Source organism: Aplysia californica, unplaced genomic scaffold (genome assembly GCF_000002075.1).
Source record: "Aplysia californica isolate F4 #8 unplaced genomic scaffold, AplCal3.0 scaffold00161, whole genome shotgun sequence".
Classification (NCBI taxonomy): Eukaryota; Metazoa; Mollusca; class Gastropoda; order Aplysiida; family Aplysiidae; genus Aplysia; species Aplysia californica.
Genome location: NW_004797431.1, coordinates 301,667 through 319,421, shown reverse-complemented (window position 1 = coordinate 319,421; position 17,755 = coordinate 301,667). Strand labels below are relative to the sequence as shown.

Sequence of the window (17,755 nt, the reverse complement as noted above, 5' to 3'; positions counted from 1 at the left end):
GGTTTCCTAAGCTCAAAAGGACTCAACTTTACTGGGCTGGCCATGTTATAAAAATGCCTGATTTCAGAATCCCAAGAGCAGTAGTCTCTTCTAAGTTGTCTTTAGGGAAGCCTAAATTTGGTGCACCACAAAAGTATTACAAAGACACCCTGAAAAATATCTTTAGAAGACTTCAACATGAATACCTACACATGGGAGAGCCTAGCGCCTGACTGACTCAATTGAAGAGCAGCAATCCGAGAGGGCACAATTAATTATATGAGGCTTCACGAATTAGAATGTGACGATCAGTGTTCATGGCATAATAATCTGAATCTTTGGCATTACCCACAGATCAAAGTCTGATTCTGGTTTCAGGAACTTCTTTCATCAAGTATCTCTGTCTTTCTGCTAGGATGTCAGATCTCATCAGATTGGGTTATTCTTAATAGGCAGGGTCAAAGCAACCCCTATCTCACATTGCCTAAGTTGTATTGATAGGGAGGCTAAGTGGATGTTATTAGCAGGTGCTCTGATGTTGTTTGGGCCTTCTTTCCTACCAAACATCAGTCGTCCTTATCTCTCCTCATTTTTTCTGTATGTTAGTCTCTAGCAACACCTCTAATCTTCAGCATTTATATGACCCAATTGTGTTGAAGTCCCGTAAAAATGCTCATACTGAAACAAAACAGGGGTGCTGAAAAGTTACAGCCAAAATCCCTTACGTGACAGCATAAGTCATCCTGTCAGGTCGGAGTGCCCTCATCATGCACAACTTCTGCAATGAGGTCTTGTTCTTCCACTCCTGTGGGAACTTCTCCTTCTCCGGACACTCACTCTCCACAAACTTCTTCCAGCGTTTGGCGGAGCCCTCGATGTCACGGTCAAGATTACGGAACTCTTCCATGGCGGCCAGGGCCTGGAGACAGGAGACAAAGACAAAAACAAAAAGGCTTTAGTAAAACAAACATAGCTCATCAAATGCCTAAGACTTTTTGCTGTTGCTGCTGTTATTTAGGTTTTAGTTTTAGGCCTTATTAGACACAAATTTAAGAACATTTTGACATACAGAGTAGTACCCCATGAAGTATAGGTTATAATCACTGTCATTTCTCATCGCTGCTGATTGCCAGGTACCTGTTTGCAGGTGGTTCAACAAGAAAAAGGGCAAGCATTTTTTCCTATGGTACAATGTTGTAATCAATCAAACTATGGAATCACAATTTTCTTATATATAACAAGTATGAAGACATACCATTCAACTGGGACAGCCTTTCTTTTCCAGCATATCAAATAGAATTGTTCCCTCAAAAACAACCCATTCTCGCCCATTTCCTTTTTGTACCATTTATCATCCCCCCCCCCTATTTTTTGTTCCATCTCTCCCCTCCACCCACTTTTTGTCCCATCTGCTCCCCCTCCATTTTTGTCCAACCCCCTCCCCCCCTATTTTTTTTTCCTTCTTCCCCCCCCACCCTCCCCTTTTTTGCCCATCTCCCCATCCCCTCCCTTTTAGTTCCTTCTTTCCCCTCCACCTCCTTTTTGTCCCATCTCCCCCCCCCCCCGCCCCTTTTTTGTTCCATCTCTCCCCTACATCCTCTTTTTGGCACATCTCCCCCTCCCCTCCTTTTTGTTCCATCTCTCCCCTCCACCTCCTTTTGTCCCATCTCTGCTCTGCCCTTCCCCCCCCTCCCTTCCTATTTCTCTGAAACTGCAGTACAGACATCTTGATACCTTAATGCCTCCCCAGGAATTGTTGTTGAGGAAGTCCACGGGTGTGGTCAGATTGGGCACTGCTGGGAATCTCAACAGGAAGTCCAGCTCCACGGGGTTCAGCTGATTGCCCATGACAAGGATCTGAAGCAGGCACAGAGTTAAACATAAGAGAACATTTCACACAACAGGGCTTCAAGTTGGCAAACCAGAACAAACTCAAATCAAACATGATGAAAGTACTCTGCAGTAAAAGGTGAAACCACCACCGCAGAACAGACATAAAATAAAAGTAAACTTCAAAACAAAATACAAAAATGAGAAACCAGTTCATAAGAATGGACCCCCTCACAAAATACAAGCAAAGTGCCGCGAGTGAAAGAATCTAAAATTTTAATATAAATCAGTTTATTGAAGATTCGTGTAAACTACTTTTTAAGAACATTATAAACATAAGCATTGTAACTGAAGATATTCCATAAATATTACTAGCCCTTACATATTACTAGATCTAGATCAAAATAGAATGCAGCACATAGAAAAATTTCTGTGGATTCGAGCAAGACCCATCAGAATGTACAGAAGGTTATTTTGAGATATCAAAAATAGATTTAGCAAATTATCATTTGTATTGCAAATGAACTTGTAAGAAACATGGAAAGATAAACCATTTAAAAATCTTCATTCGCAGGAATTTTACTCAAATACAGTTTTAAATAATTCTTTACAAATTATTTTGAAGTAAAAAATTAACAAATTCTGATAAGATTTGTAACTTTAACTCCTGCAGAAGGACAATAATTGTCAGGCATATCTCTACTGTAACTTGCCAAATGAAGGGAAATTGTACTGAATTTCTAGGGAAACCCAGTGCATATGAATACTGTACCAGCAAACCAAGACACATCTTTTGTTCCACTCTCTACACACCAAGGACAAACTCTTAAAACTGTTTTCTCAAAAGTTATTATTTGGACCCTTGTGCCCTTTGAAATGCTATGACTTTATACAGTAAGTTCTGACTGCACCCAAAACAATGAAAAAAGCCAAAGAATGATGGAACTTTTTGACGCATCAAGTTTTCTAAAATCCACACACAGATGTTGTTAAGAAAATCTGGTAAAAGTATCTGATGCTTACCAGGAAGGTCATCTGAGTGCCAAAGATCAGCTTGTCTTTCTCAAAGAGACCTCTGGTAGTGTAGATGTAGACTGAGTACGTGATGCAGTCAATGAGGTTGATGACTCTTTGCTTCAGCTCCTCTGCTGGCTCAGCACGGTCGATGGCTTTGTCGAACACCACACTGAATGCCTGCACGAGTTTGCACGCATGAATGAATGAATGATGTGTGTGTGCGTGTGTGTGTGTGTGTGTGTGTATGTATGTGCATGGGGGAAGGGGGGGGGGAGTTGAGAGAGTATGTGTTAGTGTACATGTGTGTGTGTGAGGAGTATGCTGAGTTGTTTTTCTTTAAGTATTCAAGTACAATTTCAAGCTAACATTCACCATTAAATCACAACTATTGGTTGGTCTCTATTTTACAACAACAATGAACAAGCTACGATAACAATAATATAATAAAAACAGACATGATGGAAACAGCATTTTTACGTCAAACTTGACTTAGCTGAACCTTTATAGGTACAGCCCTTCTTTACACAACTGAATAACTCTTTATCAATTACATGAAGTTACTTATTACTATGACAGCAAACATACTAGGAGAAATAAAAGTATTGTTTATCTGAATCAGGTGAGAGTGTTTAGGAGTTGAATAAAGAAACCAGCTTAATCCATCATTTGTACCGTAATGGTTTGATATGCAAGTGAATTTGATTTCTTTGAGGTAAACATCTTTTATAGAGTACTTCTATTTTACAAGTAGAAAGTATCCAATATAGCCTGGGTTTATACTAATGGACAGGGTTCAAAGCATCATGGCTATAAAATTATGATAGAAATTGTGTCCATAGAACACTTATAATCAATGATTCCAATCAGTAAATTGAGCGTACCTTGAGAGAGAACTGGTACATGGGGTTGATCTTATGCAGATCATTCATGATGAAGTACAAGAGAGATGCTCTCGCAGCCGCTATACGGTAGTTCTCACGAGCATTGTTGATCTCCACCTCCGTGACCTTGGCCTCAGCAGCCTTGACCTCAATCTCTGCAGCAGTTCTCTTGGTGGTCTCCAAGTTCTCCACCAACGCGTAGTCACCCAGGAAGTTGCCTTCGGCCGCAGACAGACGTGCCAGGAGGTTATCCTCAAGACCTGAAGACATCAAGAGACATGAAGCGTTATTGGACACGTTACATCACAAGAGATTGTCATGAATGTCAAAATCAAGACTGCAAGGTAACTTTCCAAAGGAACTTGCTCATTTGAGTAAACAGACACATCAACACAATAATGGCCATTTAGGGCTAGGAAAAAGCAAGGAAGACAGAGACAAAAAGCAGACAACAGAAAAACTAAGACTTACAAATGGTGCTTCCAACCATCTCCTGCCAAACGGAAATAATTTTGGAAAACCATTAGTACTTAAACATATATAAAGAGATAAAAAATAATTCTCTCAAAGGCATTTTCCTCACATCTCAATCATTACAGATATTAGCTGTCATGAGACGTTACAACAGAACGATTTTTTTTGGTCAAGACAGTTGAAAATCTCTTGTCAGTTTAATATCCAAAGTGAAATAACCTGACAAAAAGAGAAATGAAGGATACAGAGAGATCATTTCTCTAAAAGGTACTTGTAAGTGTTTTTTTTTTCTTTACTCTTCTTGCCCGTATCTATGAGGTGATGTCCTGGTAATTATATATAGTTTGGCATTTGCACGGTTGTTTTTTTTCTAAGCTTTTGAGCTTTATCTTGAAATGTAAGAAACATTTTTCCAGACATAGTTAAAATAAAAGAGACATTTTTTGATAATTCCCAGTCTGTAACAAGTTTACAAAAAATGTTCAAGATTTCAAGAAACATAAAGTGAAACAAGAGTGGCATGTATAGTCCAGTAGATGCAGTCACCTTTGAGTGTGATCTTGAACTCGTTCTGCTGTCTGGTCAGGTCAGATTTGAGCTTTTCCAGGTCAGGTCTTTCCTTGGACACCACAGCACCCAGCAGCTGGTCTTCCAATCCGTCCCTGGAGGGAGGGGAACACAAAAGTTGTGGTCAGTGGGTGGGCACAATTTAGTGAGAAAGCAGTCTAAGATGGGACAATCAACAGGAGGCAAGAGTCCTAATATGACACAAAATGTAGAAGCACTATTGTCTAACAGCTGCTCCACTAACGATAACAACAATATAAACAACAATGACAAATCAACTATAACAGCAAATCAGCAAAGACAGTGACATAAACAACAAGAGAATAGAGTGAAAAGAAGAAATTCATTCAGAGTGACACTGGCCTCTGGCGTACCAAAAACTTCTAGAATCCAAATAGCTGAGAGAACCTCTGGTAACTTTTATAAACAAGAACAGGAAAACTCATAAGCTGGGTGCACATGCAGTCATTACATATATACAGTATATTGCTCACCATCTTGTCACTTATTTATAAGGTTTAAACAATTTGAAAAGCAAAACAGACAAAAAGAAATTTGTGCATTCAAAGTTCAACGTGAAATCCTCATATATTCCATAGAATTATTTAGAAGCAAACAAAACTGCTTTGACCAAATCCATAACAGATGTAAAGCAAAGATAAGCATTACCTCAGAGAACTTACCTGGTGACAGTGAAGTTGATCAGAGTGGTCTGGGCCTGCATCTCTGGCTTGTAGTGGGGATTTGCCAGCTTGGTCTGAAGGATGAGCCTGAAGTCCTTGTGGTATTCCACTTCCTTGTCACCCATCTGGTTTATAAAAAAAAAGAAATACCTCAGGAACTTGTCTAGTCTCAACTTTTAACTCTAGGCACATCCACTCACACAAACTACATTTTATTTTGCAGTTGGAAACGTGCAGCATGGCTCAAGCTAATCCTTACTAAATCTAGTTTCAGAAAAGATTCTTGTTGATTAAGAAAAAAACCCCTTTTAGAGAGTAGAAAATCACTCTAACTATAATACGATTTTAAAAAACACCCTCAGAAAAGAAAAGTTCAAGATTCCTCTGTAATGCCTAAATGTATCGTGAGGCATGGAACATATGAAACCATAAATTCAAAGCAAACATAATGTATGGACCGTTAAGAAAACTAAGGGGATATCAAATGCATTATACAACAACCACTGACTGACACAGTCACACTCTATGGTTGCATTTATACAATGACCTATGGAGACAATCTGGTAAAAACATATGTTGCATGTACACAGCAACAATTGACAGAATTTGGTAAAATCACAAATTGTGTTACCATTTATCACTAGTAACGTAGAATTGCTCAGTGCATTCACACAGCAACCCACAGGCATGCATAAAATTGCAAATTCCATGCTGACACAGTAAACACCAACTCCCTTAGGTTGCTAAAGTCAAATAACATTGCCCCAGACCCCATAGACACAGCCTGGCTGCCCCTCATGGTTCCATCTTCATCCCTCACATCCTCTCACCTTGATGGCGCGTCCCTTCTTGATGGTGTTTCTGCCCAGCAGTGGGTCAAGCACAGGGTCAACATTCTCCTCAATGTTCTCTAGGAGCACCACATCGCCTGACTGCACCGCACGCTCGATGGCCTCTAAGTATCCCTTCACTCCAAGTCGGATGACCTGTGGACAGACACAGCATATTAGGACATAAGGTGTCAGGTTTATAATAGGGTAGAAACAAGATAAGAGTGGATCTTCATAACTTTACCCAAGCTGCTTAGAAACATAAAAAGGTCTGACACAAAATCTTATAGATTCCCGAGATTCATTAGAAGACGGCTGCAAATGAAAGACATACCATTGTTTTTATACCCGTTTTCCAATGGAGAGGATACAAAAGGGTTGTACGTGACCATACAGAAACAATATTGTCAGAAGACGTTTTAACTCACTTAAACCTGAGCTGTTTTCCACCCAACAACCATTACCCCAGAGCCCATTGACACAGCATGGCTGACAGTTTTGGGGTATATTGAATCGTTGACCACAAAAAGACTGTGAAAGTTATCATAATAAAAGAAATGCAACAAAAAGAAATGCTCTTACAGAAAAAGAAAACTGTATCTACTTTGTCCAAATAGATTTTATTTTATCAATATTTTGAAATGGCAATGTCTGGGGGTTACACAATTATTTTTCGCTGCCAATATAAAATAAAAAGATCTTCTGCAATGTGGGAGTGACTTAGTTTTTTTAGTTTTAGTAAGAGTTTTACAGCACTTGCAACACCATAAAGTCATATAAGGGCCAAAGATTAGATGTGTTACAAGAGAGTAAATACACGGAAATAGACTCAAATGAGTTAAGTGAGCAATTCCCATTTCATTAGCCTTGTGCTCACCTTGAGATCTGCCCCATACTTGGTCTTGATCCACTTGATGCCTTGCAGCTGAGGATCAATCATCAGAGGCCACCTCTCGCAGTTTGTCAAAATGGTGGCATTCTCAGTGGACATGCGATCCCCAGGCAAACCCTCATTGTTCCATGAGGCGACCTGAGCATCATCAATGAGCAGGGTCAGGGGGTCAAGGCCCTCTGAGACTGGGATTGGGTTCTTGAGACCCTTGAGGTATGGCAGCCAATGACTGTCCATCAGGTCTGTGCGGTACATCTGCCAAGGATTTTTCAAGATTTAGTAAAAGTTTTAAAGCACTTGCGACAGAAATAGGTCATATAAGTGTGATTAAAGGCGTGACTAGAAAGTATCATACAAAGAAAAGAAGGAGGAGAGATATGAACGATAGATGTTTGAAAGAAAAAAAGAAGCACTAGCAAATGGCTTAATAAAATTGCTGAGGAGAGAACACATGGCAAGAGCAATTTCAAGTAATCTTTCTGAGAACAGATTTTGAGACCGTTGTCAGAGATTGCAAATGTACTGAGCAAAGAAAGATAATAGTTATAATTACAAAAATTTTTCTTGAGTAGACTTTCTAAACAGTGTAAATTTGATCTGTAGCAAGAAGTTAGAGGAAAATTAACTAGTAAAAAGGTCATGGGTCAATATGTGACAGAGTCCCCCCCCCCCCCCCCAAAAAAAAAAAAAATAAAAAAAATAAATTTAAAAAAAAGAAAAAAGAAAAGAGCAAATTTATACAAATCCTTGCGAGCCTTTGGTCCGCCAATCAATGAGGGTAAAAGAATAGGGAGTATCAGGGGTCCCTTATGGACCAAGCACATGCCTGAGAGTGAACTACCTTTTCCCTCCAGTGCACCAAAGGCGATGCCTTACTGTGCGGTGGAGCAAATCTATAAGGCGACCCATGCGGGCTTAGGTGTAAGAATTCTGTACGATCAAAGGGTAAACAATCCACTGGGTAAGTGTCAACTGCTGTTCTGTGAGCTGAAGAACCCAGTTTTAGTCATCCCATCAGGTTTACTTGGGCATCAAAGGAGAAGGAGATGGAAAAAAGAGAAGGAAAGAGGAGAAGAAAGGAGGTGGAGATGAACAAAGATCAACAACTGTGATAGATTATACTGCAAACACATTCTTGTACTCCTACCTTTGTGAAAGAGCCAACGTAGGAGACGAACGCTGTGATCATGAGCACATCACCTGGCAATGTCTTCTCATTCTCCTTGAAGTTTGCGATGGAGTCTGCCCAACGGACGTTCTCAGAGGCAAGTCCACCGACCAGACGGTTAGCCAGCTCGATGGTCTTGGCTGTTGTCTCTGCTTCCTGTTGGCAGCGCAGTTTCTCTGATGTGGCTTCCTCAAACTCTGCCTGACACCTGGGGCACGAGGTGACAGTCAAAAATTAAATCCATCCTTTAAGTTATACTGATACTTATAGTAACACAAATGTTGAAGAGGTACTTAAAATAAAAATGAAAGAAATAAGCAAGTGACAATTATAGTTAGTGACACTCATTGACTCTCAGACTAAAAAACAACAAAGATCATAAATCAAACCAACTCTTATGAGAAATCAGTTTTGCTATGAGGAAGTGAGGAAAAAACAAAAACAAATCGGAAAATAGAAGAACAAACAGACTAGAAATAAAAAATACACAATGAAGAAGTCAACAAAACTCACTTGGCTAGAGTCTCCTCCAGCTCCGACACTTTGTTCTTGATGACCCTGAGTTTCTCACGGGCAGCTGACAGTTCCGAGTTGGCCTGATTGAGGGCTATACGCTTTGGCTCAACGGTACAGTACACCTCATAGTACCTGACAATATTCACAGCCCAGGAACACAGACCTGCCCACAGATGGGAATAAAAATTATTTCCCATACACAAAAGTTTGACTGTTTCTGTGATTGAGTGTTGGAATAGTATATCTTTTTTTTGGTTTAAAAACGATCTTAAGAGGAATGACAAGAAGCCATTAAAAAAGACCTTCAGGAAATTTTGTTTTAAAAAATGGCATGCCCAATTCATTTACAAAGCAGATTCATTTTAAAAAATACATTACAATTTCCCCAAAAGCAGCTGTGTTAATATAAATGAGAAGCTCCCAGATGTAATGATAATTACACATCATTGGGAAAAGCTGAGACAACTGTCAAATAAATAGATCTACTCTCCTCTGCAGTGTTCTATCTGTCACCCGCTATATATATGTTTTTTTTTCCTTTTATAATCTTGTCCTGAAATCAGAATGACTAAACACGCTCCATTTCATTTTTTAAATTAAACTTTATGAAGCTGCAAAAGAAGTGTAACGTAATAATAGAAGTCTAAAATTACCAATGCCGTTATGAATCAATTCTTAGCAGGTGTCTGAAAACCCTCAGTCCAACATTACCATTTTCACTCAGTGCCTTACATAATTTAAGAAGCCACCGAAGCAATTATCACAAAATGAAGAGACCGGCTTGGAGAGACACAGAGGTAGAAGGTGCAGCTGAAGGAGTTGTCACAAAAGACACAAACCTGCAGCAGCAAAGGACTTCCCCCTGATGTTGTCAGGCTCAAACTCTGGATCAGCGAGGTAGGGCTGAACAGCCTTCAGGCAGTTCTCATGGATGTTGTCCTTGTCATAGTTGATGAGGTTGTCCAAAAACTGGTCCACCTGGACAGCGAGAAACACAAACAACAAAAACAAGCATGAGTCAATTCAGCATAACTGAACAAAAACTGGGCCAAAAGACTCAAGAAAACAAGTAATAAGTTTTAACAAATTACTCAAAGTAAGTCACGAATCACTATTTTTTCTTGCAACAACAACGATAAGCTGTTGGTGAACTTACAAGTCTTTTTTTTCACCATTATTGACCTCAAGACGTATCATAGATTAACATTAACGATAATAAACCAGGATGAAAAAGTCAGTGAATGCTAATTCAAAAAGGACATTAACTCTTTATCTCCAGCAAGCTGCTCCAAGCGGCTCACATTCAGACCACAACTTTCAGATAAGCAGCCACTGGGTTGTGGCTGTATTGTACAACACAAAAACTCTATTTTTTAAAATCTGGGCACAGTAATGCTGCAACCAGCATGCCACTTTTAGACATTTTTTTTCTGTTATGTTTTCATTCATGGTCTTGCTAAACATATGTGTCACAACGTGGTGGAATCAGGCGCTCATCAATTTTTGGACATATGGGGTCATCGGTATCATCTTAAAGCCTTTTCGTTTGTCTTTCATTTGGTGAAAAAATCCATCTATGTTAGATAGAAGTCGAGATATTTGCGATTGACGGAGGTCAGGATCGCTAGGTTTCAGAGGTAAAATTAGCGAGAAAATGGCCGCCAATGTTTGGTAATTTCTATAGCTTGACAGTCCTTGGAAAATGAAAATTTATATTTTTGTGTCTTTAATCAACATTTCTCATTAAAATCCACACAGAAATGTGATTTTAAATGGATGTAAAAGGTGTTGAGCCAAAAAAGAAAATTAGAAACTACGATGCCTCACATATGGACTGCTCAGTGTAAAACTCTGTCAAAATGGCGTATGGTAGAGCCTTAAACTAAGCCACCAATATCTTCCAGCACATACATAGAAAGCTATTTTTTTCTCCCATCACTTACTTTGTTCATAATGCTGGCTTTAGCAGCTTTCCAGGACTTGTCCTTCGGAACCTTTCCTCCAGGCGACAGAAGACACATGACAGCGGCTGTCACGTTGGTGACAGCAGGTGGCGGCGCACCGAATGACTTCAGCTCTGTCAAGTTGTTCTGCAGAGCACACACCCCAACGTGGTGGGAAACCAAAACATTACAATACATGTAAAAAGCATTAAACATGATCTTGCACTTTCTTTGCTTCCCTCCCTATCTGTCAGTTGGTCCATCAATTGGTCTTTCTGTTTTTCACACGTGTCAAACGCAAAAACACACACAATGCCATTATCTGTTTCTTTCTCTATCTCCCCCCCCCCACCCCCTCCTCCCTCTCTCTCTCTTTTTCTCTCTCTCTCAGTCTTTTTATTTCTTTCCTTGATTGTGTTCCCTTTCTTCCACTCCTAATTTCCCTCATCCCCCAATTTAAGTCTTTTCTCTCTTAATCTGTCATAACTTCAGAGCTTCCATATCCAACGCATTCGACACACATCTCGAACATTCCACTGTCCTTGTTGAGTGTGTTCTGTAATCTATATACTCATTTCCATTTTCATTTAGAAACAGCACTGATCTAGAACATTAAACTAATCTTGTGGAGTGTATTCCGACCAACCATGATCTATGTGTATGGTTTCAATTAAAAACAACACTAATCTAGAACATTCCACAGCCCACATTAAAAGTGTTTGGACTGGTTTTCAGTTTGGAAGAGCACAAATGTAGAACATTCTACTGATCTCGTTAATTAACACTTTGCCATCACAAGGCTCATATATATAAAACCCTGGCCATCAAAGGCAAAGGCATTTTGGGGAAAATCAAAAGAAACTGGGTGGTAAACATCGCCAACCAGCGAGATGTGACGGCAAAGTGTTAAATGTGTTGCTATAAACTATGACCTACATGTGTGTTTTTTGTTAGGAATAGCGGTAATTTAGAATATTCCACTGACCTTGTTGAGAGTGTTCAAAGCTTCTTTGGCAGCCTCTAGGGCAGGCTCTGCTTTGGCCAAATCATTCTCACAGTCCCTGGCCTTGATCTCCACCTCCGCTGTGATCTGAGACACTTTCTTCTCCTCCTCATCAGCAATCGTCTTCTCCTTTGTCACTTTCTCAGTCTCTGCACCGACCACCTGAATCAATTTGTTTGCATCCTCATTCTTGATGGCCAGTTCCACTTCTTGTGATGCCAGCTTGGATTTCAAATCGTCGACCTTGGGACACCCCCAAAAAAAAAGTTGAAATTTTCAAATTGTCACATGGTTTGTGTTTATAATTTATAACGACTTTTCAGTTGATATTTCTTAGCAAACTGACCTATTAACTGACTGAAAATTTAAGACGAAAAATGCAATAACGAAGCTGAAGTAGAGGACAGAAGAATTTAAAAATTTGTCAAACTAGAGCCCCTGAGCCCTGACCCCTCGTGTGCGACTCACCTGTGAGGCTGTGCTGCGCAGTTTCTCGAGACCATTTTCCAAACGCACAATGCTGGCCTGCAGCTCGTGGTTTTTCTTGGTGAGCAAGTTCTGGTACAGTGTGATCTGCTCCAAGAAGGACTTAGGTGTGGTGTAGTTATAGCGGCGCTCGTTGGACAGGAACTGCTGTGACACTTCATTCACTGACTTGTGCACAAAGGACATGAAGTGAGAGATCGACTCGCGCATATCGGGCTGAAATGACAACAGTGGTAACAGATGATTCTCAAGTCATGAAAACAGTGATTGACATCTCATCTGTGTTTGTTTCTACTTTTTATTTTAGTTGAGTAAAGAGAAGCATTTTGTGGCAATTGTGGTCTCTTAACAAAAGAAAAAAGCAAAACTAATGGACAAACTACAGAAGGAGAGTACTGAAGTAGGACTAACACAGTAAAAAGAAATGCTTGGTATCTATCATAGCTATGGGTGTTTTAAAATCTATGATCCATCCATTACAACAAACTTTTAAAGCCTGATTGCTTTACATGCTCTTGCCTCATCAACTCGGTTCACATATTTTAGGTGGCATGCATCTTAAGCTCTGCCAGTCAGGACCAATTCAATAGCGGTGCTGTGGGTGCTTGATACTGATTCCTTATTGTGAGTACAGAGGGTCTCTAGAAAAAATTAGCGGACCTATTTGCAAGCACTGATACCTTCTGCTATAGACCAAAAGTGTATCACTGATCACCCGGAGTTTGGTACACCAGGCGCTCATGGGACTGCAATTCATAGACAAGGAGTAGCTGTCTGACAGAATAGGCCTAGCGAGGAGTTGGCTGTATCAGAGTGTCGGAAACAGTGAGATAGCAAGGCAGCTAAATCTCTCAAAGAGCATATAACACCAATGCCAATTCAACTACATTGGCTCCCGGTGAAAGCAGGAATTCAGTACAAAATAATTGTTCTTTGTTTTAAGTGCGTCAACAACATTGCACCATCATATCTTTGTGACATGGTCATCGAATATATATCATCTCGGCCTTTAAGATCGGCGACGAAAAGACTTTTAAGACCTGTCCAAAGTAAAAGTCAGAGACTCGGAGGGAGAGCTTTTTCACACCACTCCCCCTCCCTGTGGAAAGCTTTACCAGCTCATCTACGGGAGTTCACCACTTTATCAAAATTTAAATCAGCACTTAAAACGCATTTGTTTCAGTCCAGCTTAAATCTGTAATTTCTGACATTCCCAATACAAATATTATTGTGTTCTCTCAGTATCTATTGTTCTCTCATTATCGTTTATTCATGCTGTTCTGTTCTGTAAGAATTTATGACTGTGAATTCATCAATGTGTGCGAGGGTGTCTGGGTAAACTTTGTGGGATTGTCTTTACTCAAGGATGTACTGGAGAGAGAGAGAGAGAGAGAGAGAGAGAGAGAGAGAGAGAGAGAGAGAGAGACAGAGACAGAGACAGAGAGAGAGAGAAAGAGAGAGAGAGAGAAGAGAGAGAGAGACAGAGATAGAGTGAGACTAGTGAGAGAGAGAGAGAAAGAGGAATACTATAGGAGCTGTGCGCTTCATATGTTCTTTGTATTATTGTACAGTGCATTGAGCAGTTCTTTGTGGAAATGCGCTATATAAATTAAATGCAATTTATTTATCTATAAAAAGTAAGTTAATGAGATAGTTTACCGAAAGCAGCTCAACATCCTCTAGGAAGCGAGCACTGACAGACTTGAGAGCCTCTTCGGGCCACTCATGGAACCAGTCAATGGATGTGCAATTGGTCACTGCAGGGAACTTGCGGCTACGCACTCGGAGGGTTGAACCCACGGGGGAGAAGCAAAGGACAACCTATAGAGGAGACAAATCAGCATCTTAGAGTTGATCATAGCACATTAAATAAGACTGGTCATGATCCATCATAGGATATATCATGACCCAAAAGCATTTTCATGAGGTTAAGTCTTAATTTCTATTTTTTTGTTTTGTTTTGAGAATGAGGGTTACTTTGCAGAATCATTTTGAGGATGAAGTCAAAAGTTGAAATGTTAGTATCTTTAGCTATATATTTTCCTGTGCAGTTCCCTCTCAAACTGATTTTATACATAAAACAACATCAAGGAATTAAAACCCCAAAGTTTCACATTATATTACTTTCACCAAGTTCTTGCTATCCAAGAACAGACAAAATTAGAATTATACCAGACAGACTACAGAAAAAAATGGTGCTTTTTTTTTTTTTTTTTTGGATCATGCAGTCAGTGCTATTCCAAGTATGAAAAAAGAACATTATTTTGAGTGGCCTACCTTCAGCACTCTGCGCACTCGATCAATGAAAAACCTCCAACAGTTCTCTCTGGAGTCTTCCATTCCAAGACCCTTGACTTCATTCCTGACACCAGCGATGATCTCCTCCACCTCATCATCCGCAAACAGGTCAGGGATTTCGCCAGAAGCCAATAAGTCGTTGATCAACACCAGGAAGCTCTCCTCTGCCACCTGAGCGTCAGTCATCAGGAACATGATACCGATGCCTGCGGGGGGGGGGGGGGGGAACACATATAGACAGGATGAAAACAAAGTGCAAACATGAAAGTGAGCTGCTAAATAGAAACTTAAATGATGGTTTGTAGTCTTGTACCCCTTTCAACCAAACGCTCACATGGCATCATAAACTCTTTTCGCTCGCGGATTTGTTCTATTTATGATCCTAGTATCCCCTCTCCCCCCTCCCAACCTGAGGCATACTGCATGTGCGCCTGTTGGGCTCTTAAATACCATAATTCCTATTTTCTGTTCTCTAATTGCTAATAAGAACTTACCTCAAACTAAGACCCATCCATACGAGAGAGTTCCTTTAGTTGTTGTAATTTGGTACGGATTTTAAAAAAAGCACCATTTTTTTCAGTGCTTCAGATGGGACTTAACTCATCTTTTAAGATCTAAGTGCTCAGAAACAGTTGCGGTAGCTTCGATTATGAAAACACAATGACAATTCTTGTAATACAAAGCCCCTTCACTCCTTCAATACACAAGAAAATTAAGGTCAAGTGAAAAATAGCTTTGAAGTACTCTTGTACCCCCCTCTCTCCACCCTCCATGCATCCCTCCTGATTCCCTGCTTCCTCACCTTTGACACCGGATTTGCGGTAGAGAGCTGCTAGATCTACCTTCAGATCTGGGATTGCGTATCCTTTCCTCAGTGTGATCTGATGGTGGCAACATGAAGGAACACGTGTGAGAGATACAAGTTTACACAAGTTTCACACAATCAAAAATATTAGGTTACATAAATAAAAAATCTGACAATATCGTTTTTGGTCAAACTTTAAAAAAAAGACCAAAGAAAATGACAAAAATAACAATGAAATTAAAGTATCAACAAAAGAATCAGAGAAGAAGGGGGAAAAAAAGAGATCAGTCCAGGCACCTCTGTTCAGTTTCCCTCTACAAGAAGTGCATCGAGTCATTGTCCATATGACCTCTTCGACTCTGTAAATAGTGTAAATGCATTTAACAGTTCTGAGTGTGACTGTAACAATAATCTTTTGTTCTGTTTTTCTTAATTTGTTTTTGTAAATGTATGTATGCCATAATCACCCAATGCTCAAGAGTGAACTCTTTTTCTTTTTTCAATGGGCTATCCTTTACTCTTTGAATACATAAAACAAAAAATACACTGTTGTCTATCTGTTATCATATGATTGCTGTTGAACAGAAGTAGACGATTCTTATAAGAACTAATGCCATTCTATGAGTACTGAACATGGCATTGTGGTTGAAAGTTTACTAGCTGGGCTCAAATGCTCACAGGCAGCATGATTGGGGTTTGATCTCACTAGGGGGTGGGGTCAAGTTGGTCAGCAACTAAGTGTGACATTGAGGATCTGCTGTGATTCACACTGATAAAATATCCACAAGGAAGTCCTGAAATGAGTTGAGCTGTAATCAACAATGATTATGATAACTAGAACATCCCCCCCAAATAACCAAAATGGCAGCAATACTGAAGAAAGAGGGAAAAGCAGACCCCAGTGCTCACTGCTTGAAGTCATAAAATGTCCACAGTCCAAAAAGACTAGTTGCGAGAGGAGATCAAGTAGGCAGTTTAATGATTATCTGTCAAAAGAATTGACAAAACATTCATGTATTTCTCCCTTTTTTCCCTTTTCTGCAGTGACACCCTTTGACCCCCTATGCCTCATACCTGGAACACCTCCAGCCCACTGATGGATGCGGCGAGACGAGACAGAGACTGTTTGCCACTACCGCCCACACCAATGAGCAGGGCGTTGCCTCGAGGTGACTCCAGGATACGGTTGATGCGGCACACATGAGACATGGCATCCTCAAAGAGCACCAAATTCATGGCTGCATTGAGCTCATTGTAGTTGTCAAGGGCCTCGATGAGCACTTTGTTCACATCTGCCCAGGTCTCCACTGGCAGGTACTTGGGGTCACCGATGCCTTGGGCAAAGTGGCAGTAAATGAGAGGCTGCTTGAAGATGACTTCCTCAGGGAGATCCTGACATGCAAACAATGACATAATTGTAAGATGAGTGTAAACGTCTGGTGGAGACTGCTTAAACCGTTTTAATCCAAACATGACCCAAAAAAAAAAAAACGAATGAAAAGAAAATCCCCAATTTTTTCTTTTACTTCAGCAAAACCCGACAGTCCTATAGACTTCACCTTAAGTGGGCTCCAGTGTATTAAGCACCCATTGACACAATGAAGGCTGGATACAACACTCAACAAACCTTACAATGCAATCTGATGTTTGTCTGAATATTACACCAAGCCATCAACAAGGTACAGAGCCAAACCAAGGCATCACACACACCAGCACAACAAAGGAAAGACATTCTTAGAATGATGATGTTACTAAAAAAAGTTTAAGTGATTTTTATTCTTTTATCAACTTCTACAGAAAGAAAAACAACCCCCCCCCCCCCTTGCCCTCACCATGAAGGAACATTTACAAAGGCACTTTTGTACAATGTTTAAAGACATATTCCATATCAAAACTATTTAAAAATGCAGAATACCAATCTTCGCCTTAAACGCATATTTGGTAGGACTCACAAGTATTAACTGTAATGGAGTGGAGAGGATCTGTCAACATAAGAAAAGAAAAAAACCATGATCCCACCTCAAAGCATTTCTTGACAATGTCCTTCTTGAGCTTGTCAAACGTCTCCATGTCCTTCTCATCCACCAATTTGTCTCTGTAAACTCTCTCAGCCTCATGCAGCCACAGACGCACCAGATCAGGTGGGGTCTTGCAGCACTCCGCGCCGGCAAACAGAATGCCCTGAGAAGGAGAAGAAAGGTCAATTTTTATTTTACTAAGGAATCTATTCTACACAATATACCTTTTAAGTTACTTTGACATCTGATGAAGCTTTAGGAACCTTCACATTCAAACTTCTACATAAAACACATCAGTGATGTTCATTAGTTTTTATTCCCCTCCTTCATGCTCTCTTTCTTAAACAGCATACCAGACCTACCCC

General features: G+C 40.1%; 1 protein-coding gene across 1 annotated transcript in view; it reads right to left on the bottom strand.

Annotated features, from left to right (window-relative positions):
• LOC101860168 (dynein beta chain, ciliary) overlaps window positions 1–17,755 on the bottom strand; it is a 71,312-nt gene that overhangs the window by 9,588 nt on the left and 43,969 nt on the right. Inside the window, exons 45-63 of the mRNA XM_005097671.2 lie at window positions 17,392–17,553; window positions 16,447–16,764; window positions 15,370–15,448; window positions 14,547–14,773; window positions 13,929–14,090; window positions 12,252–12,485; window positions 11,766–12,026; window positions 10,781–10,927; window positions 9,677–9,815; window positions 8,835–9,000; window positions 8,301–8,529; window positions 7,139–7,408; window positions 6,262–6,417; window positions 5,432–5,556; window positions 4,728–4,843; window positions 3,708–3,967; window positions 2,833–3,003; window positions 1,714–1,836; window positions 705–898 (exon numbers count right to left, since the gene is read on the bottom strand). Coding sequence (XP_005097728.1) covers window positions 705–898; window positions 1,714–1,836; window positions 2,833–3,003; window positions 3,708–3,967; window positions 4,728–4,843; window positions 5,432–5,556; window positions 6,262–6,417; window positions 7,139–7,408; window positions 8,301–8,529; window positions 8,835–9,000; window positions 9,677–9,815; window positions 10,781–10,927; window positions 11,766–12,026; window positions 12,252–12,485; window positions 13,929–14,090; window positions 14,547–14,773; window positions 15,370–15,448; window positions 16,447–16,764; window positions 17,392–17,553 — 3,539 coding nt within the window. The remainder of the gene's footprint in view (window positions 1–704; window positions 899–1,713; window positions 1,837–2,832; window positions 3,004–3,707; window positions 3,968–4,727; window positions 4,844–5,431; window positions 5,557–6,261; window positions 6,418–7,138; window positions 7,409–8,300; window positions 8,530–8,834; window positions 9,001–9,676; window positions 9,816–10,780; window positions 10,928–11,765; window positions 12,027–12,251; window positions 12,486–13,928; window positions 14,091–14,546; window positions 14,774–15,369; window positions 15,449–16,446; window positions 16,765–17,391; window positions 17,554–17,755) is intronic.